This window comes from Crocuta crocuta, unplaced genomic scaffold (genome assembly GCF_008692635.1).
Source record: "Crocuta crocuta isolate KB4526 unplaced genomic scaffold, BGI_CrCroc_1.0 scaffold271, whole genome shotgun sequence".
In the NCBI taxonomy this organism is placed as follows: Eukaryota; Metazoa; Chordata; class Mammalia; order Carnivora; family Hyaenidae; genus Crocuta; species Crocuta crocuta.
The window spans coordinates 5,652,570-5,676,441 of NW_027527824.1; the positions used below are offsets into that span (position 1 = coordinate 5,652,570).

Consider the following 23,872-nt stretch of genomic DNA (forward strand, 5'->3'; position numbering starts at 1 on the left):
TGACCATTTGAGTGCTTATGGTCATGCTTAGGGTCCCTTAGAAACCCATTGAGGGACCACCTCAGACTTTGCAGGTGATAAATGTCTTTTTTTTTTTTTTTTTAAAGAATGCAAGCAGCCACACCCAGGGCTCTCCAGGGAGGACTCAGAGGTGCAGTACCTCCTTCCAGCCACTGGGGGTGCCATGATTTACTATCAGCCTTGAATCCCTAAATCACCTCCCTCCCAAGTCGTGGGTGTTATCTCTGGCCCATGGTTGGGTATGGTAGGCAGGAGAAATGGGAAGAGGCCTTGTGTGGGGTGGAGCCGTGCTCACCCTGGCTTCCCTAGTCTGCAAGTTCACTGTTGCCATCACTCAGAAGCTCCAGTCTTGGGTCTCCTTTTTCCTTCTTTGAGAATCAGTGGGCTCCCAGGACCTTTCCCCGCCCGGGCCCAGGAATGATGCAGTGGTGGTGCAGCAATCCTAGCTCAGTTCTTATCACGCAGTGCAGTCAGCATGTGTCCAAGGCTTCACAAGCCTCTTTAATAGCAGCAGACACAGGGCTCACCATGACGACAGTAAGTAACAGTAGTTGTGTCAGTAGCAGGACAGTGCATTTACGTTACATTTGGTTTCTTGCTCTGAGTGTGCTTGGGGATGGGTGGGGGAGGGGAGGGCTGGCTCAGACCCTCTCCTCCTTCCATTCCAGCCCTTGGTGATCTGGGCTCTCACCGGAGAGTCTATGTCCATTCAGTAGAGGAGGAATGTTCCTTCCTGGCTTAGCAATGCCTTCTGAGACTTTGGTGGGAAGGGCGGCCTATTCAGTGGGCTGTGTTGTTCTGCTTGGGATGCTTGGAGCCCCAGGGGTGGTGGAGTGGGGGCTGCTGGCTTTCTTCTGGGGGCCTGCGGCCTGTGAGGTCTTTTGTAGGAATGGAGGCCCTTTACTGCACCAAGAAATGTTGAGGCTGTGGGCAGAGAGGGGTGCCTAAGGGGGCTCTTGCTCTGTCTGACTTCTGGGGGATCCCCAGGTGGGTAGGACGGGGGAAGCAGCTCCCAGCAGTACGGAGGGGCGGAAGCATCATGGCCTAGACTACAACAAAAGACCAACAAAGAGTCAGATGATTTGAAACTGGACAAGGTGGTGACGTGTGCAAAATTAGCCTGCCTTTTCTGAAGCCCTTTGCTCCCCTCTCTCTTTTCTAGGGAAGTTTCTCAAGCCTTTCCACCTCCTTCTCAACAGAATCTGTTCTCTGGAAAGTCTCTGATAGTCTCATTCTGCCAGGAAATAGAGAGTGATGAAGCTGGGTGTGTTCCATACCCTAAGCCATTTGCATTTAAGGGGATTGTCTGATCTAGGGACTTTCAGTTCTTAATGGTGGACTCTCTGTCGCTGGTAGGGAAAATTATTTAGGATGTAAGGGGTTATCTCTGAGCCATTTAAGTCAAATCTAAGCAAAGTTTGGTACCTTTAGGGTAGAGTAAGGGAAGGGTAGGCACAACGGGAAGCTCACCTTCCGGACATTGTAGATCCAGTTGAGATAGCCTGTGACCTTGGTGTATACTCCTGGGGTACTCGGGCTCCCACAGCCATGGCCCCAGCTCACGATGCCCACCACTTGCCACTTGTCAGAGTGATACATCAGGGGTCCACCGCTGTCACCCTGTGAGACACCAGAAGGGGCTGCCGGAGAGGGCACGCAGGGGTGGGGTGGAGGAAGGGGCTTCTCTTCCTTGGCCTCCCACCCCTGCATTAACCCATCTATCCTGTGCCTCCCAGTGCTCTGTGCTGTTCTGCCTTCACTGCCTCTGCCCATGCTGTTCCTGCAGCTTGGAATGACCTCCCACTTGCGGCAAAAGGGTTCTGTTTGTGGTCAAGGACGTTGTTGGCTGCCGTTAGCCTTCTCGCAGGGATTCACAACACACACTAGCAAACCGAAGGCTCTAAGGGGTTCTGCGGTGAGAAGCCTGACTGTCTTTGTTTAACCTGGCATTTCCCAAATTGATTTAGCTACTCATGGGGTGCCTACTGCATGCCACCTACTGTTCTGGGACAATGTCCTTGGGGAGCTTAGAGTCAAATGGAGAAGAGAGCAAGAAGAACAAGCAAACAACAAGACAGATTAAGAATATGTCAGATAACAAGAAGTGTACTGTTTGGGTGTCTGTCCCAGATCCTATAGCCCCCCAAGACTCCCTCCCTCCCGATAACACCGTAGACTGACTGCCCCCACCCCCACCACTGTGAGATCCTTGAGGGAAGAAGACACTGTCCTCCAAACCACTCTTTATCTGGCATTCAAGAGATGACTAAGAGACACCTCTTGAGTGGAGGAATTTAATGACCGAGAATGGGGACAGGAGATCCTCTGGGAGCGGAGGGAGTGAGGATGCATCCCGGGACCCATCAGTGCGGTGGGTGGGGAGGCCTTGCGCCAGGGCTTAACCAGCATTAGATTGTTTTCTCTAGTGCAGTTCAGCATCTTGACAGTTCTAGAGAAAATAGACCTGGTGTTCTGCCCTCAAGTGACAGGGAGTAAGATGAAGGGAATCTTTGTATGTGAAATACGCATTTGAAATCTTCCTGCTTGTTTCCATCCTTCCGTCTTTGACCTTGACCTTGACCCTTGACCCTTGCCTTCTCTCTCTCCCTTCCTCACACATGGAGTGCCCACCACATACAAGACTTCAGGTGGGGCAGTCCCCCTCTGGGCTTTGCCTCTCCGAGACTAACCTCCCTAGCCAAGGAACTCCCTCATGATCCCACCTGGCAGGTGTCCACGCCGCCCTCCAGGACGCCCGCGCACAGCATCTTTTCAGTAACCTCCCCCTGGTATGCATCCTCCGCGTTGCACCGAGTGCGGTCAATGACCTGCACGGATGCCTGCAGCAGCGTGTCCGACATCTTTCCTGGGAGGTTGAAAACACACTCACATTCCCAGTTTTGCCTTCTACCCCCAGCCCGGGATAATTCTCAGGGTTGCCTGGCACCTTGGTGCTTGGACTTCCAGGATGGGTTTTTCTGAAGCATGGTCGTCCTTCCCGTCACTTCCGAGAGCTGCTCCCTCAGCCCTGTGGTCCTGAGCTTGGGACTTACCTCCACCCTGCTCCGTAAAGCCCCATCCGATGATCCAGAGTGGGGTGGCTGGAGTGAGCTCCTCATCGAAGAAGGGCAGGCAGATGGGTCTGACGGTGCCTGCCAGGAGCAGAGAGAAAGAGGGAGAGCCTGGTGGTTAAGCCCTCCGAAAAGGTTGACGGCAGGGTTTGTGGGATCTATTTTCTATGGGACCTCAACGAAAGTGGCATGAGAAAAAAAATTCTGTGGTCAAATAAATCGAGGAGCTAGGTGTTAAACATAAGAAAACAAATTAAAAATTTTTTAAACCGTATCTTTAATATACTCGTATGGCCCAAGACGAGAGCTCTACTATAAAAATGTTTCCCAAACTTACTTGGGAATAGAACCCTCATTTCTCCAAGGGACTAGAGTCCTGCACGAGTGGCAGTTGGAAATGCTATCCATAGATATAAATACTATCCAAACATGAGTCCTCTACCAGAGCTGTTCAAAGATTCCGTGGGCTTCCCTAAAAGTAATGAGCAGCCGGTCCCTGGAGGAGACCAGATGGGCACAACCCCTTGGCAGAGATATTGTGCAGGCTCTTGGCATCGGTTGGGGGTGGAGGATGGACTAGATGATCTTTCAGGTCCCTCCCAACTCCAAGATTGGACGCATCTACAATTCTCACTTGAGGCGCTGCGCATGGAGAAAACAGATTTCCCAAGAATCCAGCAGGAGCTGACAGCTCAAGGGGGCCTCATGGCATCACTGACGTTAGGCTGGTAAATTCACTGGAGACAAACGTACAGCCAAGGGCTTGAGAGGACAAATGATGTGCCCGAGGCCACTTAGTGAGCTCGTGGAAGAATGGGAGAATAAGCTGATCCACGGGGTCTATTCCCAGATGCCGCCTCTCACCGGAGAACGTGAGCGGAAACTGAAGCTTCACGAGGGCAATGTCCTTCTCTTTGGGGTACGTGGTGTTGAACTCCATGACGGAGATGCTGGCCACAGGCAGGGATGGGAAGTTGCCCATTTTGTCTGAGCCAGCCCTCACCTTCCAGTTGGATACATCGAGATGCTTCCTAGGGGCAGAGGCAGAGTTGAGACCTGAACCAAGCATGAGGAGACCTTGTCAAAAGCTGGGTCCCCAGGGATCTGGAGACTGGGGTGCTGAATGTCCCCACTTGAGGAGGTAATGATGGTGGGGGCAGGAGTGGCAGAGAAGGAACAGGTCTGAGGAATCCCCTACCAAAGGCCCAATTGCAAAAGGGGATTTGATCCTTTCCCCCGGTGCAATCTATCCAAGGAAGCTTCTAATTGGAGGGCTGAGGAAGGGGCTGTACCCAGTGCCTGAGCTCTGGGGTCCTGGCCCTCTCTCCTACAATGCTTTTTATCCTCTGTGTTACTCATGTGGTACTCGCTCGTGTTGCCAGTTATGTTACATACTTGTCTCTCTTCCCCTTGACTCCAGACATTTCTGCTTGCTTAGTGTGCAGGGCTCGTTCTCCAGGAAAGAACTTAGAGCTTTGTAAGATCCCAGAAAAGGTTAAGACTCACTGGCCGACACCATGAGTTCCTCTAAGGCAATGATGGGATCTAACACACATGGGCACATAATATAGTTCTCATCATCTGAGGACTATATTGAATGAAAGGAAGGAAGGGAACAAAGAAAGGAAAGGAAATAAGTGAAGAGGGCCAAGGAGTAATCCTTCCCCAGAGGTTGGGGCAGGCCTCTCTCCGCTAACCTGTAAGGGAATCTATGCTTTTTTAAAGTTTTTAGCCATGACAAAGGAGTGGCAATGACTCTGGATCCTGGAACCAGTCCGTAGAAGACTGACAGAGGGGGAGTGTTCTCAGGACTGCAGGGAGATGGAGGGGAAGAGCTGTGGCGTGATTGATATGGAGCCAGACTGAGGACACTGGGTATCTGATGGCTTCCCAAATGGAAGGGACCAAGCTGGGTGACCCGCGCCCTCTGCTCAGACCCGGAGTGTCCTAACCAAGGACATCGTGTCCAGCGTCTCCTTGAGGTGGCCACACCCTGGCACACAGTCTGTAGAGGGAAGACAAAGAGGGGCGAGAGCATCGAGACACAGGTTGGGAGACGGGGGAGCCAGGCGCTCCGGTCCCTCCAAGGCTTTGATCCCCCAGGGCTTCTGTGCAGCGCGGGCCTTACCTGAAGCAGTGGGCTGCCGTGAGGATCCAGTAGGGGTCCAGGATGCTCCCTCCGCAGATGTGTTGTTGGTTGTACTGGATGCTGACCTGCCAAGGCCAAGAATCCACGGAGGCCTTCTCCCCGCCCACCACCCGAGGGGCCTTCAGGCTCTCCCCACAGGCTGGAGTCAGGAGGAAGGAGGGAGAAATCAGGAGTCTGGCGCCAGAGGGGATGGCCTTCCCTTGGAGCCCAGAGTCCATCCCCTTAGAGCAGGGGCCTGGAGGGGTGGGGAGGACCAGGCCAGTTTTGAGCTATTTATAGGAAGACCTTGAATATCCCAGACCGTAGGCTTTCCCGCAATCTCCCCCTCCTTTGTTCAGCCTTGGGTGTGTTAGAGTTTCTGTTGTGAATGTGGGTGTGTCCATTGTGCCGGGAATTCATGACCTTCAAGCCAAACAGTGATGCAGAATTATGAAAGTCCTGCCCAAGCAGAGTGTCCCCGGCCATTCCGCTGAGTACTGGCAAGCAGACGCCCACAAACTGCTCTGGGGGAGTGGGAAGAAAGTTCCACAAACTGGATCTTCCTATCTTAAACTCCCCTTTCTCCGATTCCCCCCTCCCCCTCTGTGTGAGTCTCCCTGATTGACAACTTTCTTTCCCATGCTACTGTCCTTGGCTTTTCCATCATGACCCTCAAGCTCTTGTAAAAGCCTCCGTTCCCACCTCCCTGCCCTGCTCTCTGCCTCTCCAGTCCTGGAGGTCACTGCCACAGTGGTGTTTCTCAGAGGAAAAGGCTGCCCTTACCCCCTCAGAGCCCCGAGGTATCTCTCTTTCTAGAGTAGAGTTTAAAGTCCTCCTTCTGGCAGCTGCCTGCAGTCTTCTATCAGGTTTCTGTCTAGCCGAATCGATCTGCTTGTAGCTCCCTAAAAAGTCCTCCTCTTTTTGCTCAAGGAAGTCCCTGTCCCTGAGATGCTATCCGCTGTGCTGTTTATCTAAACCACTGATTCATTCAGCACATTTGAATCAAGTGCCTACTGTGATCAAGGATGCAGGAAAGAGAGCAGAGGACAAGACAGACCAGCAGATGTGATCTCTCCTTTCCGGGAGCCTAAGGCTCGCGATTTAGCCTGGGCACCACCTCCAGGCCACCCAACCCCTGGGGATTTTTCTGGTCTTGGAATTTCCATAGCCTGTCCTGGGTGCTGGCCAGCCGTTCATTTTGGTTGTGCTTCAGTCTTCTCAGTGAGCCTCAGCCTTCTCAGTGAGACTCCGGGGAGGGTCTGTGACCACGTGTTGGCGTCCCCCTCCCAGGAATTGTGGGTGTCACCTGATGGTGACAAAAAGTCTTAACATCCGATGAGGAAGCATATCTACTGCAAAGGCAGTGATGATGACCTCGTTCTACTCAGCCCGTCCAGTTTCTGGCCATCCTTCCAGGCTCTGCTCAGGTCTACCATGGGGCTGGTTGCGTGAGCTGGACCACAGTGCTTGTTTTCTCTTCTCATCTCCTCTATAAGAGCAGGGAGTCTCCCAGAATCCTCTTGGGCAGCTGGACGAAAGGCTTTCTAGGGAAGTGGAACCTCAGAGAGATCAAGTGCATTATTCAAGGTCACGCTGGAAGCCAGGGAGTCTCCTGGCCTCTGAAGATCTCTCTCTGCCATGTCAGCTGTGGCCACTGCTCAGTTTGCACCACACATAGAGCCTTGCGTCTCGCTCCTCAGCTCAGTCATAAGCTCCCGAGGACAGTGGCTGATTCTTTCCCTTGTCGGGTATTTTCTATTGCTAAGCAGCACCTGACTGTGCTAGACACAGTCTAACTGTTCAGTGTCTTTTGGCTAAACTGAACATGGATAATTTGATCTTGGATAACGGGGCAGACTGTGACCCAGTGATGGGGGAGGGAGGGTGTGGAGGCCCAGATCTGTCCTTTCCAGTTTTCTGTTCCCTGTTCTCTGCTTAGGCTGTGGGGCTGTGTGTGGATGGTATGGAAGGGGTCTTAATGTCACCCACTTGAAGGAGCATTGACCTACAAACCCAAGGCCCAAAGAAGGAAGTTTGGGACAAAACAGAAGGAAACTTAGTCTGAGAGATTTAAGAGTGAGGATGAAGGTCTCCCTGCTCATCGCTGGCCCAGGGCCCGCACCCTCAGAGATGAGGCGTACTCACCAAGGCAGTGCAGGGAAACCAGGGAGCCTGAGAGGCAGGGCCTGGAAGGGAGACACAGAGCCTTGTGGTTTCTGAGAGGCAAGGATGCCGGTCCTCTGGCACGGTTGACCCCAGCCCCCTGCCAATACTTGGGAAATCTGGGACCCACATTCTATGGGACTGCATGGAAATGACCTGACCACTCAGCACAGTTCTGCCTGTGTCTGAGCCCCTCTTGGCAGCCTAGAGCGGAAGAGCAGAGTCTGGAACAGTGTCCGTTGTACTGTGGGCTTTCCAAGTGGGGCGGGGTGGGGGCGGGGGGAAGGATTTGACTGGAATTAGAGGCAAACCATCATTCTGCTACCATCTTGGTCCTTTTCAAGATTCACTCTTGGATGAATAGCAGCCCTGAGTGGCACCCCTGAAGGCTAAGAAGCCAGCGTCCTCTCTGAGGCTCTCTGCTCCAATGTGACAGTTTTTCTCTAGCTGCCGGGCTCTATTGCAGGACTGTGACACATAGGAACAGGCCACTGCCAAGGGCCACGCAACCTTTTCCCTGGGGCGCTGGGAGTGTGGAGCCTTCTTCCTCTGGCCTGGGTGAGTGGCTGGGAAGGACAAAGTGGCCTTTGGAGTCTTGCCTATTGGGTTTTTTGTTTTTAATTTTTTAAAAATGTTTTATTTATTTCTAGGAGAGAGAGACAGTGCGAGCAGGGGAGGGTCAGAGAGAGAGAGGGAGTGACAGACTCTGAAACAGGCTCCAGGCTCTGAGCTGGCAGTCAGCACAGAGCCCGACGCGGGGCTCGAACCCACGAACCGCGAGATCATGACCTAAGCAAAAGTCGGACGCTTAACCGACTAAGCCACCCAGGCGCCCCTTGCCTATTGGGTTTAATTGGGAACATAAAGCAGCAGGAAAAATTTTGGTTTTAGCCACCGACACGTGGACCACTGTCCAGCTGTCTGTTATATATCTAAAAAATGGAGTCAACCCAGAAAACCTCTCAGAAATCTGATAATCTGATTCTCTAGCCCTTGGTATCTGACAACCCTCATGGCATGGAGTTCTTCCCGTTGTCTGGCTTACATCCCCCTTGCTGCACCTGTTCAGGGAGGCAGCCAGCCTCGGCACGTGAGCCTCTTACAGGCCAGAAGGCATTTCCTCACTTACCCACTTAGATTTCGCACCTGAAGCTCCTGGCTGTTCTCTGTGATTCCAACAACATCCAGGTCTTGGTCTGGGCCAATCCTCACGGCTTTGAAGGTGGGTTTGCTGTTCATGTCGGGAAGGGGAGACAGAGAGATGTGAGCGGGGGTGGGAGGTTAGAAGAAGATACTGGGGGTAGCCCCCACTGCCAGGACACGGGGGTTAAAGAATCCATCCCAGGACTCGGCTCTGGGCATAGCACGGATATGGTCTTGCTTCTCTGGTAGCGAGGTCTGGTCTAGATCCCGGAGCTCTGGACGAAGGTTAGAGACATGATTTCCTAACGCCCAGCTGTAGCCCTATTTCAAATGTCCTAGCATTTTTTTTTTCCTGGTTCACAGCCAGGAGAACAAGGGGGCAAAGGTTAGCTCCCTCCTCACCTCGAGGGCAACTGGAATGTGGATACTTGATCTTCCAAATAAGGCATTTGGCCTGAATTTGGTAGTGGGGGTACACTTATGGGTCCCGTGGAGATGGGGCAGGATGAGATCAATCTTTATATAAGTCCAGACAAACGCTCTTCCCACCTGGGCCACCCTTACCCTTTCTCTCCGCTAATCTGTTTGCCTTCTTTCAAATGTTGGGTTTAAGTCTTTGCTCCTCCAGGCAGTCTCCCCTGATTAATCCCGTTGTTCTGATTGTTCCTTACAGAATCTCTCCCATCCTTCCCCATCCAGTCCTGCCAGTACTGGCTCTGTGTGCAGGGCTCAGGTTGACGGAGGCACTGGCTGACTGGTCACTGGTGTTCTCACATTCCCAGGCGGGAATCACCCACTCCCTGGTGTGGCCCGATGCTGCACCTGGCTGGACTGGAGTCTGACAGTTCTGGGTTTTTTCTTTTTAATGTTTATTTATTTATTTTGAGAGAGAGAGAGAGCGCACAAGCAGGGGAGGGGCAGAGAGAGAGAGAGAGACAGACAGACAGAATATCCCAAGCAGGCTCTGAGCTGCCAGCACAGAGCCTGAAGTGAGGCTCAGACTCACATACTTGTGGGATCGTGACCTGAGCCAAAATCAAGAGTCGGACATACTTAATTGACTGAGCTACCCAAGTGCCTTGGTGCTGGATTTAAGAGCCCTGGAGATGGAGGTTTTTGTCCTGGCTCCGACACTAGCTTGATGTGTAACCTTGGCAGGTCACACCCTTCTCCGGGTTTCCTTACGCCTCAGTTTCTCCTTCTGTAAAATGATAGGTGGACCTGATGATCTCCAGAGCCCCTCCCCCTTTGAACCCTGTAGGCTCTTATGGCCCTGGGACGAGTCGGGCTTCCTGTCTAGGCGGGGGAAGGAAAGTAGAGAAACCTCGACCCAGAAGGAGGGACAGGGGTGGAAATGGACAGTTCCAGGAAAGTTAACCTCTGGTCACCACTTATATCCTCAAAAAAATATAATATCCTATTATGGTATCAGAATAACTCTGACCAGCTTTGACTTGGTAGCTGGTTTGGTGTGTTAGTGAACTCTGGAAGGACAGAAGCTGCAGGAACCTATGACCTTAAGAAGGCCTGGGGACACCTTGGTTGCATAACCGAGCTGCGGCCCTCCCGCAGGCGGGGCGAGGCGGCGGCGGCTGCTGCGGCGGCTACCATCGCCCCGCTGCGGCTGGGCTGGGCTGCAGGGGGAGGAGGGGCTGGCTGCGGGGGAGGCTGCGCTGGGCGGCTGCTGGGGAAGAGCAGGGGCAGGGTGTGCCTTCCTGGCTCTCCTCAAGCATGAAGGTGGCGGAGGTGTCCAGTCTGGGGTTGTACCCTGTGGGGAGCAGGGAGCAGAGGGGGCGAAAGGGTCTGATGGCGCAGTGATGTTGCCTGGAGCGTTTCTCGAAGAAGGACCCTGAGGCTGCTTTAGGGCTCCACGGGAGAGGGGTTCTGTGATTGATTGATGATGTCTGCTTGGCATTTCTCATTTCAGCCTATACTCTGGGTCTAGTTTCTTAGACTCCTTGGGGCTTTCCGGGGAGGAGGTACCCCACTCTGCAGCTGATTAAATGGGTTCTTCTTCCTCCTCTCTAGTTAGGCTCTCTGAGTGATCGATGGCCTCACCTCTCCTCCCTTTACAGGGAGAGCCTTGGGAGAGGAGAGAATGACCCAACCTAGACACAGATGCTGCTAGAATTCCTGATGCACAGGAATGAAGGGGTCTGGGGCACAAATTTCAGGCCTCTCCCTCCCAGCTCCTACCCAAGCAAGTTACTCATCTTCGCTGAACCTATTTCTAAAACAGATACTGTAAAAACGACCTTTTTGGCTTTTGCCGAGATCAGATGAATATACACACATTGTGCAGGCACCCTTACTATGATTACATAACTCTTCATCCACTGAAGATTTGAAATTGCTTTTGAAATTTGCTGAGACCATGAGAGACTCTTGAATGCTGAGAACAAACTGAAGACTGATGGAGGTGGGGGGGAGGGGAAGGGTGGTGATGGGCATGGAGGGGAGGGTACTTGTGGGGATGAGCACTGGGTGTTATATGGAAACCAACTTGACAATAAACTATTAAAAAAAAATTTTGCTGAGAGAGCCGGGATTGCTGATGGAGCTCAATGAAATCAGGATTGTCTACACCTAGATGTTAACTGATGGGACATTGAATAAGTGAATTATATTCTGGGGCAGGGTGGCTTCCCGCAAAGCCAAGAAGGAAGGAAGCTTGTAAGGAGCCAGAACTGTTGGGGGTCATGGTGGGGCTTATGTTCTCTTGCTGCACCTCACAGCCATCCTATGAAGTTGCTAGTACTTTACCCAATTGACTCCTGGGGAAACTGAGGCTTAGGAGATTGAACTTCATGTTGCTTGTACATGAAAGTGCTTAAATTCAGGAATGGTTCTGACTCCAGAATCTATATTTTTGGGAAAGGAGGAGGAAGGGGGGAGGTCATAGGGGTGAGGGGACAGCCTCTGGAGGCTTGGGCTGGGTACCTGTCGTAGCCCATCTGCCCACAGGCTATCTTGGCCAGAGCTTCTGTAAAGTTGTCGAAACAGACAGAGGCCCAGCTCCTCGTGGCCAGGTCCAGCACCTGCAGAGTGGATCGGTCCCTGGAGAGGCGGACTGAGAAGGGAAGAACCAGGGTCAGCTGCACGTCAGGGGCCCGTCTGGCCCATCTTCCTCAGAATTCATGAGGCTGGCACAGCCTCCCTACACCCAGACCCTGGCACATCACAGAACCCCAACCCTTTCAGCCCCAAGGGAAGTCCTTCCATTTGGCTCCACCCAAGTGAGCCTCATTTTGATGGTAGCTAGGGTGACCAGATGTCTTGGGAACAACCGCCATGTTGCCTGTTGCCCTGGGACAATTACTAAGAACTTTGTCTTTTGCTGCTATAGATACCAGTTTTGGTGATACATGGGGACTCTACCCATGCCCCCACACAGCTTGCCCAGCCTAGGGAACTTCTTAGTGAGGAACCTAGCTCCTTTTCCACATGAGGTCAGAGGGAGGAGGTTGAGAGGGAAATACTATTGGCAGTAGAATTGCAGGTGCCCATAGGCATTTGACTTCTGATTTAAAAAAAGGAGATATGCAAGAAGTCACTTAGTCCTGCGCCTCGAAAGCCCCAACACCCATCTCCTGGGCTATCCTTTCTTTCCAGAGCCCACGTACTAGGTGGAGGAAGCTGGGCGGCCCCATCCAAGAGGGAATACAAGTTTTTGTTTGAAACGTCCCCTATTCCTTTGAAGGACCTAGCTCAGTCTTGTTACATAGCGTGTTACAGTGAGCACTTAACCTAATGGACAGAGGGATCAACAGCTAGTCAGTGGCCATGGCTATTGGCCTTACTTTTCTAGTCCCCTTGAAGGAACAGATTTCCTAGAAAGGAGAGAACTCCCCTGGGTCATCCAATCCAGCCCCCTGCCTCAGCTCCACCCCATGTGCAGCAGGATGGGGCAGGCTCTGTTGGAATTTCCTGTCCCCTCTGGGCCTCTGTTTGTTATCAGATATTCACTGAGTCTTCGATGCATGTTAAGTACTGGCATCTCGTTGGCAAGATCTGGTCCTGTTCTCCAGAACCTTACAGTAGGGATGGAAACTGACCAGTCAGTTGGCAGATGCTATGCAGGGGGCCAAGGGCACTGGAGCTGGTTTCCTGCTGTGCCCGCACCCCTACGCCCCCTCCAGCTCCTGGACTCACCTGCCACTGGGGACTCATCGGGGAAGTTCTTGACACAGAGCTGCTCATCCTCCCCCGAGGCACAGTCCTGCTGGCCGTCGCACACCTGCTTCCTCGGGATGAAGTGGAGAGACTGCCCGCAGAGGAAGTAGTATTTGTCCAGAATCACCTTGACTGGAAGGCAGGGGCAGGGAGGGGGCCGTGAGGGCTGACAGTCCAGCAGGCAGCCAGGGGGGTGGCAGAGGTTGTGTGTCCCTAAAACTATACTGGGCTCTAAGGCAGAGGAGGGTTCCAGACCCCATTATGCCACTTGGTAGCCTGTGTGGAGACCCCAGTTGTTACTCCGGCACCACTGCTTGCCCAGGCCTCCCCTGGATGAATTTGGCCCCTTCTTCTCTCTCCAGTGCGGCAGGACATGTGTGCAGAGAAAGCAAGCTCTCCTTCTTATTAGTCTAAATAGAACAGACCTAGGACCACGTATAAGAGGATTAGGAGGAACTTAACTGAGGACCATGGGGGAGAAGAAGGGGGGAAATAGTGGGGGAGAGGGAGGGAGGCAAACCATGAGAAACTCTTGAATGCTGAGAACAAACTGAGGACTCATGGGTGTGGGGGAGAGGGGGGTGATGGGCATGGAGGAGGGCGCTTGTGGGGATGAGCACTGGGTGTTATATGGAAACCAACTTGACAATAAACTATTTGTAAGAAGAAAAAAACCAAAAGAAAACCAGACCTAGGACCGCGGCAAGTCTACTTCTGCTGCTGCAGACCCATTGCCAAGGCTGGCCAAGTGCAGGAGGCAATCTGCATCTCCCACCTCACTGGGGCTCTGGCTGGTGTTTGTGCTGGGGATCCGCATTCCCATCTCCACAGACAGTCCCCACTCTCAGCTGCCTCTAACTGCCACGCCTCCTCTCTGAGCCTGGGTGCTCTAGTGGAAGATGAGGGTTGGGGCCCCATGATCTCTGAGTGGCCATGGCTGCTGCTGGTGGAAATACCACCATGGTTACAAGCACGGGCCCCCGAAAGGCCCGTCCTACCCAGTTAGCAAATGCATGCCTCTGTTTGTGGCCTTGGTCACCTCTCTGCATGCTGCATGCTGACCCACACTTTTGCACCACCTGATTTTCATCTGGGTATCTTACACACATTATCTCCGATAGCCCTCTGACAGCCCTCTGATAGTTTACAGATGAGGAGTCTGAAGCTGGGAGAGGTCGAAGGACTTACTCAAGGTCACAGCAGCAAGGGGCATGCCAGGGTCCTCACCCAGGTGCCCCGACTCCTAGCCTGGTCCCTCGTGCCCTACCCCCCACCCTGAGAGTGACTATGGGGAGGTGAAGGCAAAGACAGTCACAGGAGTGGGAGCTGAGAGGAGGGACTATGGGCATCACAGGTCATTCAGTTCCCTCGGTTACAGGGTGCTTGCCGGAGATCACACTGGGTCTAGGCACTGGCCGAGAGGAAGACAATGCTAAAGGCAGGGAGGGTGTGCTGTCTGCCCTGGGTGGAGCCTCCCTAGAGCCTTCTCTCTGTGTCTCTGCCTCACAAGCCAGAGGGTTCTCTGCTGCTGCAGCCAGTAAGGCTGCTCAGGTGTCTGCAAACCGCCCGCCCCCCTGCCCCGGCCAGGGGCCTGAGTGGGTTTGTAACACATGCTGCTGTGCCTTCTCTGTGGCAGAGATCATCTGTGGGTAGGTGGGAGCTGAGCTCACCTCCCCCTTTCACTCCCTTCAGTGCAGGGGTGGATGCGTGTCACACAAAGCTTTATGCAGATCACCTGCCTGTGACTGCCGGGTGATAGGGTGGAGGGTAAGGCTGTGCTCAGAGAGGCGGGTGGGAGCTGCCATTTGCTGTGGGGGTGGGGGCCACTTACTGAGGACAGCTGTGACGATGATGGTCGCCAGGCTCAGCAGTGCTGCGATGATGGGGACCCCCACCTTTTTGAAGGTCTCCAGGGGAGTGCAGGATTTGCGCAGAGGGGTGACATCTGTGAGACGGAAAGAGCCTGCAGTCAGCACTTGAAGACCGCCCCTGCCAAGGCTCACAGCCTCCCTGCCAGGGAGCTCTTGTGCCCAGTCACAGATGCTTTGGGGACAGTTTTGCTTAGCCCAGGGGTTTTATTCTGCAGACTGGGCTTAGCTTCAGTGGCACGTGGTCACTCTACCTCCTTCCTTACCGAGGCTTATCCATCTTTCACCTGTGCCCTTCAAATGAGCCTCTAGACCATGGTGTCTTCCTCTTGTTGCGACTTAGCATCTTCTGGGATGTTTCACCTTGTCCTATCTGCCCCAGAAGAGGCAAGGGCTCACTCACTTCACTATCATTTATCCTCTTTTCTGACTTATCTTTTGATGAAACTGTAAGCTTGAGGAGGGCAGGGACCTGTGATGCATTATGAGCTTAGTAGAGCCCTAATAAATACTTGTGAATGAATGTGTCCTAATGGCCTCCATCTCCAACTGAACTCAAGAAACCAGTGAGTCCCTAGAACAGTCCTTGTCTTTAAGGAGATCGAAGTTTGGGGGGGAAGAAGCACACAAGGACATAGTTGCCACTACCACCAGACATCAAAGCACTTAAATGGACCTCTTTAGGTGGACATGGGGTGGGGTGGAGGTCTAGACCGGCTGGGCAAAGGTCTGGGGTCAGGCGACTGTGTGTTCCCCATGTGCCTGGGATGTGACGTGGACAAACGCATGTTGTGGAGGCAGGACTGGCATCGTCAGTTCATGGAGAGTCTTGAATACCTGCCGGAGGGTTGGATTTTATCCTGAAGGCAGAGTGGAGCTATGGGAGGCTTTTGAGCAGCAGAGAGACACGATCACATCAATACTTAGAAAGATGAATCTTTCATCAGGGAGGAGTTGGATGGGAACAAGAGTTTGGGGTCAGGAAGACCAGGTAGGAGCCTGTAGATGCCTAAAACAGAAGTGATAATAACTATATTGTCCATTTCATATGGTTATCCAAGGAGATGGTACAGAGGCAAGGATTTGAAAAAGTTAAATTCTCAGGAAGTATCAGAGATAGACTGATTCTTTCACATCCCCTCATCTGGCAGGTAATAAGCTGGGGGAGATGGGACTTCTCCTCCAGGGCGAGCTAGAGCAGGAAGCAGGGCAACCCTGAGAATCCCTAGAAAACAATAGGTCAACTCTCTTCCCCTTACCTCTCCATGGCTTGCTCTCTCATCTTCTTCAAGTTATTCTTCAAATGTCACCTTCCTTGTGACACCTTCTTGACTTCCCTACTTAAAAGGTAATTTCCCAACTACCTGTCCTCTTCCCTATTGTTTTAGATGCCTATCAGCTCTAATATACTCTATATTTTACATATTTTATATATTTTATATATGTTCTGTCCCCTCCCACACCTGCCTGAAATGAAGGCTCCATGAAGAGAGGGCTTTTTGTCTTTTTCGTTCTCTCCTAACTCCCTGGTGCCTCAACAGGTATTTGCTGAGTGAATACATGCATTGCTCTTTGCTTGATCTTGTGAGTATATCCTTTCTGTCTTTCTTACAGGTCTCGTTTTCTGGCTTGAACAATGGCTAATTATATGTCTGTCTTGATCTCTTTCCTCAGCTTTTCAAAAGCAGAGAATGGCGCCCAGCCAGAGACTGGTGCTCAGTAAGTGCTGATATCATTGAATCTGTTGAAAAGGAAAGCATAGAAAACTTTGTGTTTCCTCAAAAGAGAATTTAAACCTCAGACACAGAGCTCAGGCCCTGGGGGTGTGGGCCGGTATTGCTTGTTATTCCCAGGAGCTGGCACATAGGAGAATGTCAATCTTAGCAGATACTGTTTTAAAGTTCCAGTAGTCAGTGTGCAGAACTGTCCTCTTTCCTATGGCCATGGATATGGTGACATTTTGCTCATCCATTCAGGCATGATTTCTTTACTGAGCACTTACCCCTGGGGACATGAGATGGGCTTGTTTTTTCAGAGGTCAATCATCTATTGGGAGCCCCTTGATGGGTTCCCCTGTCCAGGTCCCCATGTCTCTGCCTCCCTGAGGTTCTCAGGGAGAACATCATCAGGATGGGTAGAGTTTTCCTGGTTTACATTTCATACTTAAGGTTAACAAAGCCACTGTGAGCCTCCTTGCCTGACACTGTTCCTTCCTCCAGCCTGTCCCGCACACTGCTGCCAGACACAGCCCCCCCAAATACTGTTGTCTTGTAATTTCCCTGCTCGAGGACCCTGCATGACTTCTGTCTCCAGACCACACTCTTCTCCAGACTTTCAAAGCCAGTGTGATTTGGCCTCCCTCTCTTCATCACGTGAGCTTCACACTGCTAATCCTTGCCAGCCCCGGGCACCATGTGGACGGTTCGTGCCCTGATCCTTGCACACCTGCTTCATTCTTACCTCTGAGCCTTTGCTCCCGTTCCTCCCTCCACCACTGAAACCCTCATCATTTCCTTCCATCTTGTGGTCCTTTACTCCTGGGGGGACTTCGTCAAAGCTCGCCTGACCCATGGCGCTATTATCTCTGATCACTTGGCGCTGATGCCTCACTCTCGAGCTCCCTTCACACAGGCACTGGTTGCTAATTTAACTTGTTTCTGGGTTGGCAGTTCTCAGGCTTACTCAGCTGGTAGCACTCTTGGAAGTCTGGTATTCTCTGGGGACGCTGTGGTCTATTGATACATCTAATTCCAAAGTATAAACATGCCGCCATCTTCTTGCGGGAGATTATGTGGTTTGTAACCATTATTAACTTGGGACCCTGAAATGGTTGAAGTAAGTGGGATCAGTTATTTCCTTGCTGATCTGTCATAGTAATTTGTTTTTGCTCACTTGTTTTGCTGATTCAGTAGGCTATCAGGAGTAGCTATCAATGGTTTAAGAAAATGGAATGGAGGGGGAAAAAAGCCCTTAAATTTGGGTACACTATATCTCTTAAATTATTCAGGCAAACACGATGATTTTCTAGTCTACCAGGGAAAATACCTTCGTCCAACTTGTTTCGTGACCGCATGGTCAGACTGTAAACTTCATGCGGGCAGGGACTTGGCTGTCTTATTTCCTGCTTAGTCTAGCATCTAGCCTAGAGCCTGGCACAAGGCAAGCACACACAGCGTTGTTGAATGAATAAGAAAAGAACTGAATGAATGCGTTGGAGAATGACTGCTTTTGGGGTTTTAGGTTTGTTGGCCCTATTTCCCCAGAGACCATGCTTCCTACTTCTAGAATTATCCTGGACCTCACAGTTGCTTAATACTTTTTTGTTGAATGATGAATGGGTGGGTGGGTGGATATCTTCCGTAGCATTTAGCCCTCGGTGGTGGCGGTGAGGGCCATGAAAGAGGGATTTAGTATCTAGTTGGTAACTGATTGAAACTTGGAGGCTGAAGTAGACAGGGGAAAGCCAGACCTGAGCTTACCAAGGCTGTTGAGGGGTTGATCGCTGTCAGGATCCTGTAAATGAAGGAAAAACAGTCAGTGAGTTGAGGGAGGGAACTTCTCAGGCTGGGACTAAGAGCCCAGGGGAAGTTCTTGGTTCTTATCTCTATGGCCTTCTCCCTGCTGGATCTAAGTGGAAGGGGGGGTAGGCTCTATGATATCTAATTGGTTCAAAATATAAAATTCAGTTATACGTCTATATTGCCTGGTACAACTACCTTACTAAGGGTAGCAACTAGCTGGCAATTGTGGAAACGACTGGCTGTTGAGTTGCTGTATTGCTGAATTTCTGAGGATGATTCTGCTCTGCTGGTCTGGTCAACCATTCGTCTACTTCGGTAGATGTAGTAGTTCTGTAAATACTTGGATCCCTCACATAAGGGGACACTTCCATGGCCAGTTGATGCCGAAAGATATCCTTACTCATCCAAGCAAATGCAAATTCTTATCACAACGAGGTAGCTCCACATAGACACCAGAATGGCTAACATTAAAAAGACTGACAATACTAAGTGTTGACAAAGATGTGGGATGACTGGAACTCTTATACTCTGTTGTTGGGAGTATAAATTAGCACAGATACTTTAGGAAATGGTTTGGCTGAATCTGCTCGTGCTATATGACTGTTCTATGATTCTATGGCCCAGGAATCAGCCAGGAGAAATGAGGGCGTGTGTCTAGCAAAACATCTGTGTATGAATATTTGTAGTGACTGCACTCATAATAGCTAAAAATTGGCCAAACCCAATGTCAGTCATTGGTGGAATAGATACATAAATTGTGGTATATTTGTATCATGGAATATATTTCAACAATAGACAGGCATCACCTACACTAAATGTAATGAATCTCATAGACATAATGAAGGAAAGAAATGAGACACAAGAGAATATTCTCTTCATGATTTCATATATATGAATTTTAAAAGGTAAAGTTGATCTATGGCAACAAGTCAGAATAGTGATTATCAATGGGGAGGTGGGACAGTTGTTGGAAGCAGCACGATGGAATCTTCTGGAATACTAGAAAACATATAGATCTTAATCTAAGCGCTGGTTACATGGGGGGCACATATGTTGAACATTCTTTGGGGGGTATACGTGAGATCTGAGTATTTTACTGAGTGTATGTTATGCTTAACCGAGTAAACAGACAAAAGCAATACCAGGGTAGCAGGGCACTGTGGCATTTCTGCAAGTGTCATCTTAGGTCACCATTGACGCACATACACAAATACACACAAGCCTCTGTTCTTCCCCTTACACCACCTCACGTGTGCACTCAGCACACACACAGCCACGCAGGGTCAGGCACAGGAGCCATGCACACTGGGGTCACACACCCCCTTTTCTCCAAATCAAAGGGGAAGGGGGGGACTTCCAAGGCTCATACCTCACCCTTGTGCCTCCCAGAAGCCTCTCTTCTCTGCTCCCTTTGCAGCTGGCACAGGATCTAGAGTCGGGCTGGGGGAGCAGCAGGCCTGCCTGAGTCTGGGTCTCCATCCTGGAACTGATCTGTTCATGGTGCTGAGGTCATGGCAGTCCCACTGGTTGGGAGAAGAGTTGCAGGGCCCTGAACACTTCTGCCTGGGAGTTTTCTAGTCCCATCTGGGGGACTGACCCCTGTGTGGGTGTCCCAGATTAGGTCTGGTGTGTGTGTGTGTGTGTGTGTGTGTGTGTGTGTGTCCGTCCCTGGGTGTTTGCTCTCATACCTGAGTGTGGCGGACATAGTCTTTGGGAGAAGGAGCCCCTTCCTTATCTCCCAGACTCTGTAATCTGCTGGAGGGACGTGCTTGGCTTTGACCTTTGGTGACATGGAGCCTTGGGCGGATGTAGCTGATACATCAGGCTCTGGAGTCTGCAGGGCTGAGCTGGAACATAGGTCCTGAGTCTTATTACTTGTGAGCCTTGGGTGTAAGATGGTTAACCTCTCAGAGCTTCATGCTCATCCTCCTCAAAGTGGGGGAAATGACATCTACTTCAAAGTGCTACTGTGAGGCTTAAGTGAGACATGTTGTGAGCACCCTTTCCCCCTAGGCCCCCTGACATTTGCTACAGTACTTTCCCACTGGGCACCCCTTTTTCTTACTGCTTTTGTGCCCTCAGAATTTCACACAGGGCTCATACCCAGCAAAGACCAGATAAATGGCTGTTCGATGGACCTGGGCTCTGGGCTCTGCCCTGTGGAGGACTCCCAGCCACCTCTCCTCCCCCATCTCCGGGGCCCGGGTGGGGACTATTTCCAGGAGAAAGATGAGACCAAATCCTGCAAGACTGCATTGCTGTGGCTGCAGAATTGGGTAATAATAACATCAATAGTACTTAACCTACATATTGTCAGCCGGTAACAGTTCACCAGATTCTTTTGTCTGACTCAGTTCAAGCTCAGGGGTGCAAAGGATACTGACTGTCTGATAACCAGTATGGGTGGCATTACATAGTTAAGTATTCAGTTAAATATTTGACCAGGCCCTGGTCTAAGGGCTGTGGATTCAAAGACAAACAAATAAATAACTGCAATAGGATGGGAGAGGTGCCCAGACAGGCCGGGCCGGGCCCTGCCCTCACCTCCGGGAAATGGGGAGTAGAGGGTGTTGGGAGGTGTGAACAGATGAAGCCTGAGTGACGGATATCATGCAGAGTGAGCGAAGCAGGCAATGGGAGACCACGACTGGTGGATGCTTAGGGCCGGAGGCCTAGGGAAGGGGCCAGGATGGTTAGGGACAGCCTCTGGGCTGAGGTCGGAAGGACAGGGAAGAGCAAGGTTGACGCCGAGGGCCAGAACAAGATCAGCAAGGACAAGAGGCTGGTGGTGGGGAAAGTGACCGTGTGTTTGGAAGAGAAAAGCAGCAGCTGCGGCCAGTGGATTGGATGCTCTTGGTCTTCAGTGAGAGGGTAGGAGGGTAGAAGGGTATTTGCTGCGAGGCAAAGGCTGTGGAGAGGGCAGGTTGGAGGGGTCAAGAACATCCATTTAGTGGCCCTTCCCTCTCAGCTCATTCTTGTTCACTGAGTCTGCCTGTGCTTACATGCCTGAGTTAGTTGGGTGAGTCTCTTTTGTTTGTTATTAATTCAACAGATATCGACTGTATGCCTTTGATGGGCCCGAAATTGTACTAGAGGCAGAGACACAGAGGGAACAAAAGAGGCTTATAGTCTGCACTCTCTTGGTTCCTCATCTGTGAGCAGAAGTGACCTCAGTACCCCTTTAGCGAATACGTGTTCGACAGTGGCCCGCGGAATAGTGGTTGCCCAGTAAACATCCCACACCTTTTTGAAACCAGAGAAAATAAACTAACTCAAAACCACAAGCTAGAATTACAGATGGTGACTAATCGGTAATTATGGCATCCCTGGTGTCTCCTACACCTGGCGTAGAGTGGGCATTTAATCAATATTTGCTGAGTGAAAGAATTAAGGAAAATATCCTGGTTTCAGGGCTCAGTCCCAGGCCAGCCTCGAAGAGGCTGATGGTGGCATATGCATACAGTGGAACATTATACCGCTGTCAAAACAAACCATGCAGCCACAAAATAAAACGGATGGCATTAGTAATTTAACATTAAAGGAAAAAGCAAATCCCAAATGATTACATGTAACACGGAATCTTTTTGGTAAGGAAGCAAGAAAAATGATCAACATGGGGTTTGGGATGATGCCTACTTTCAAGGGGCTTCTAGCACATTTCCTGACCTAGCAAAGATGTATAATCAATATTTGTGGATTATTAAACATAAGACCTGCCCACCTATCTGAGCAGGGGAGGGAATGTGTGAGGTGAGGGGCAGGGGAATCTCACAGCTTTTGTCTAGGGCGGTGGATTTATGGAGGGTTACATTGTTAGAGCCATCTAACCAGCTGGAGAGTTACCAGGGGGTCTGCGTGGACCAATAGTGAAATAAGAAAATGTCATGAGTCAAGGATTAGGGTTCGTCCGGTGGTGTGCACCTGAGGTTCAAAGAGAAAATAAAAAAGCAGTTGCCTGGCCATGCTGAGGGGTTTAAGGAGTCAAACTCCTATCTTCCCATCCTCCCTAGCTCTACTGTGATGCGCATGCTGCCCAAGTTCTTCTATCAAGTGGCCTGCTCTTTCTTTGGCTTTCTAGAAGCTTCTTTGGCAAACATCTCCAACACAGTGAGATTGGAGATGATAGGTTGCTAAACTTCTAGGAAGGGGAGCTGCTGAAGGTCACAAGCATTCAGGGTAACGGGCAGGGAGGTGGCCACACTTAGGTCTGTGAGTGGCAACTGGAGAATATCAATGTCAATGACCTTCCTGAGGAGGGTGGAGATGGGAATGCATAGTAGCGGGGTTGCCCTTCATTCAGAATCCATCCCGAGTTGGGGCTGAGAGATGAGGGCACCAGGTAAGATTCAGGAGCCTGGCCATCTCTCCATCCCTGGGTGAGTCCATGCCATGATCACAGGATGCAGAGCCAAAAGGCAACTCCCTCATTTATGATAACAGGCTGGATGGGGGAAATGTCTAGCCCTGAAGGTGATAGAGGGAAGGAGCTTGAAAGGCTACTGAAGACCAACAGTGCTGCCTTCTGCTTTACTGGAGGTGTCTCAGTTTATCCCCAACTTGAACTCGGCCCCTGACCACAACTGCCACAGCCCAGCCCAGCCCAAGCAAAGGCGCCAGCCTTTCCTGTGTTGTTGGGGCAGCTGGTGGGGCAGCCTGTCTGCTGTGTTGATTCAGTCCGCTGTAGAGCCCTGACTCATGGGTCCAGCCCAACTGTTGTCTGATTTAGGGGTTCTTCTGGGAAGGAAGCTCTTGTGGTCTGGATTACAATGGAAGGGGAGTAATGTCTGGGCCCCCAGAGCCCAGGAGTGCTGGGCTGGACAAGGTGGGGGTGGCGAGTGGGGAAGTAGAAGTTAGAAGGTGGGTGTTAGAAGGCAGAGAATCACTGATTGATTGCCTGATTAGCTCAGAGAATCTTCCTTCCCCGCTTTTCAGGTGGTCACTGGTCACAGAAAGACATTAACCTAAGACCCAAAGGTAGAGGCAGAACAATCAACTACTGCATTTGGGGATTATTACAGAGCTTACACCATCTTTCATAAATGCTGTCCTTTTAAAAAAAATGTTTATTTTGAGAGGGATTACAAGAGGGGAGAGGGGTAGAGAGAGAGAACCCCAGGCAGGCTCTGTGTTGTTAACACAGACCCCGATGCAGGGCTCAGTCCCACATACCGTGAGCTCATGATTTTTAAAAAAAATATTTTTATTTATTTCTGAGAGAGAGAGAGACAGCATGAACAGGAGAGGGGCAGAGAGAGAGGGAGACACAGAATCCGAAGCAGGCTCCAGGCTCTGAGCTGGCTGTCAGCACGGAGCCCGATGCGGGACTCGAACCCATGAACTGTGTGATCATGACCAGAGCCAAAGTCAGACGCCCAACCAACTGAGCCACTCAAGTGCCCCCGTGAGCTCATAATTTGAGCCGAAATTGAAAGTCAGACGCTTAACTGACTAAGCGACCAAGGCGCCCCAGTGCTGTCCCTTTTAATCTTCAGAACAACCCTGAGAAATTATCCCCATTTCCCAGAAGAGAAAACCAAGCCTCATGTAGATTAAGTGGCTGCTATGGGCTCAGAGCAAGTAACCGATCCAGCTCCTGGGGCCAGGGTTTTGGACTCAGTGGACTATTGTTTTCACCCCCACCTCCCCTATCCAGTTGCAGAAACCTATTTCGGGAAGTGCTATTAGCTGGCACTGGGTCCTTTTGATTCTCTACTCTCCGGCATGAAGTCTTTTTTTTTTAGTTTTTAAATTTTTTAAATGTTTTATTTATTTCTAGGAGAGAGA

The 23,872-nt window shown here is 51.1% G+C and overlaps 1 protein-coding gene across 1 annotated transcript; it reads right to left on the reverse strand.

Annotated features, from left to right (window-relative positions):
• Positions 1-921: 921 nt before the first annotated feature.
• TMPRSS4 (transmembrane serine protease 4) lies at positions 922-19,567 on the reverse strand. The gene is made up of 13 exons (XM_077777871.1): positions 19,463-19,567; positions 18,047-18,080; positions 14,531-14,644; positions 12,679-12,831; positions 11,467-11,596; positions 8,513-8,614; positions 7,366-7,406; positions 5,221-5,380; positions 3,957-4,123; positions 3,075-3,173; positions 2,745-2,887; positions 1,492-1,641; positions 922-945 (listed from the first exon to the last, which is right to left on the reverse strand). The coding sequence occupies exons 1-13, from the start codon at positions 19,565-19,567 to the stop codon at positions 922-924; spliced, it is 1,422 nt and encodes a 473-aa protein (XP_077633997.1).
• Positions 19,568-23,872: the final 4,305 nt, after the last annotated feature.

Excerpts from the sequence above, each read along its gene's own strand:
- TMPRSS4 (XM_077777871.1), bottom strand. The coding sequence starts at position 19,567 with ATGGAGACCCAGACTCAGGCAGGCCTGCTGCTCCCCCAGCCCGACTCT. Across the intron at positions 18,081-19,462 it reads GGCTTCTGGGAGGCACAAGG|GATCCTGACAGCGATCAACC; the intron begins GTGAGGTATGAG and ends CTTCATTTACAG. Across the intron at positions 11,597-12,678 it reads CGATGAGTCCCCAGTGGCAG|TCCGCCTCTCCAGGGACCGA; the intron begins GTGAGTCCAGGA and ends TTCCCTTCTCAG.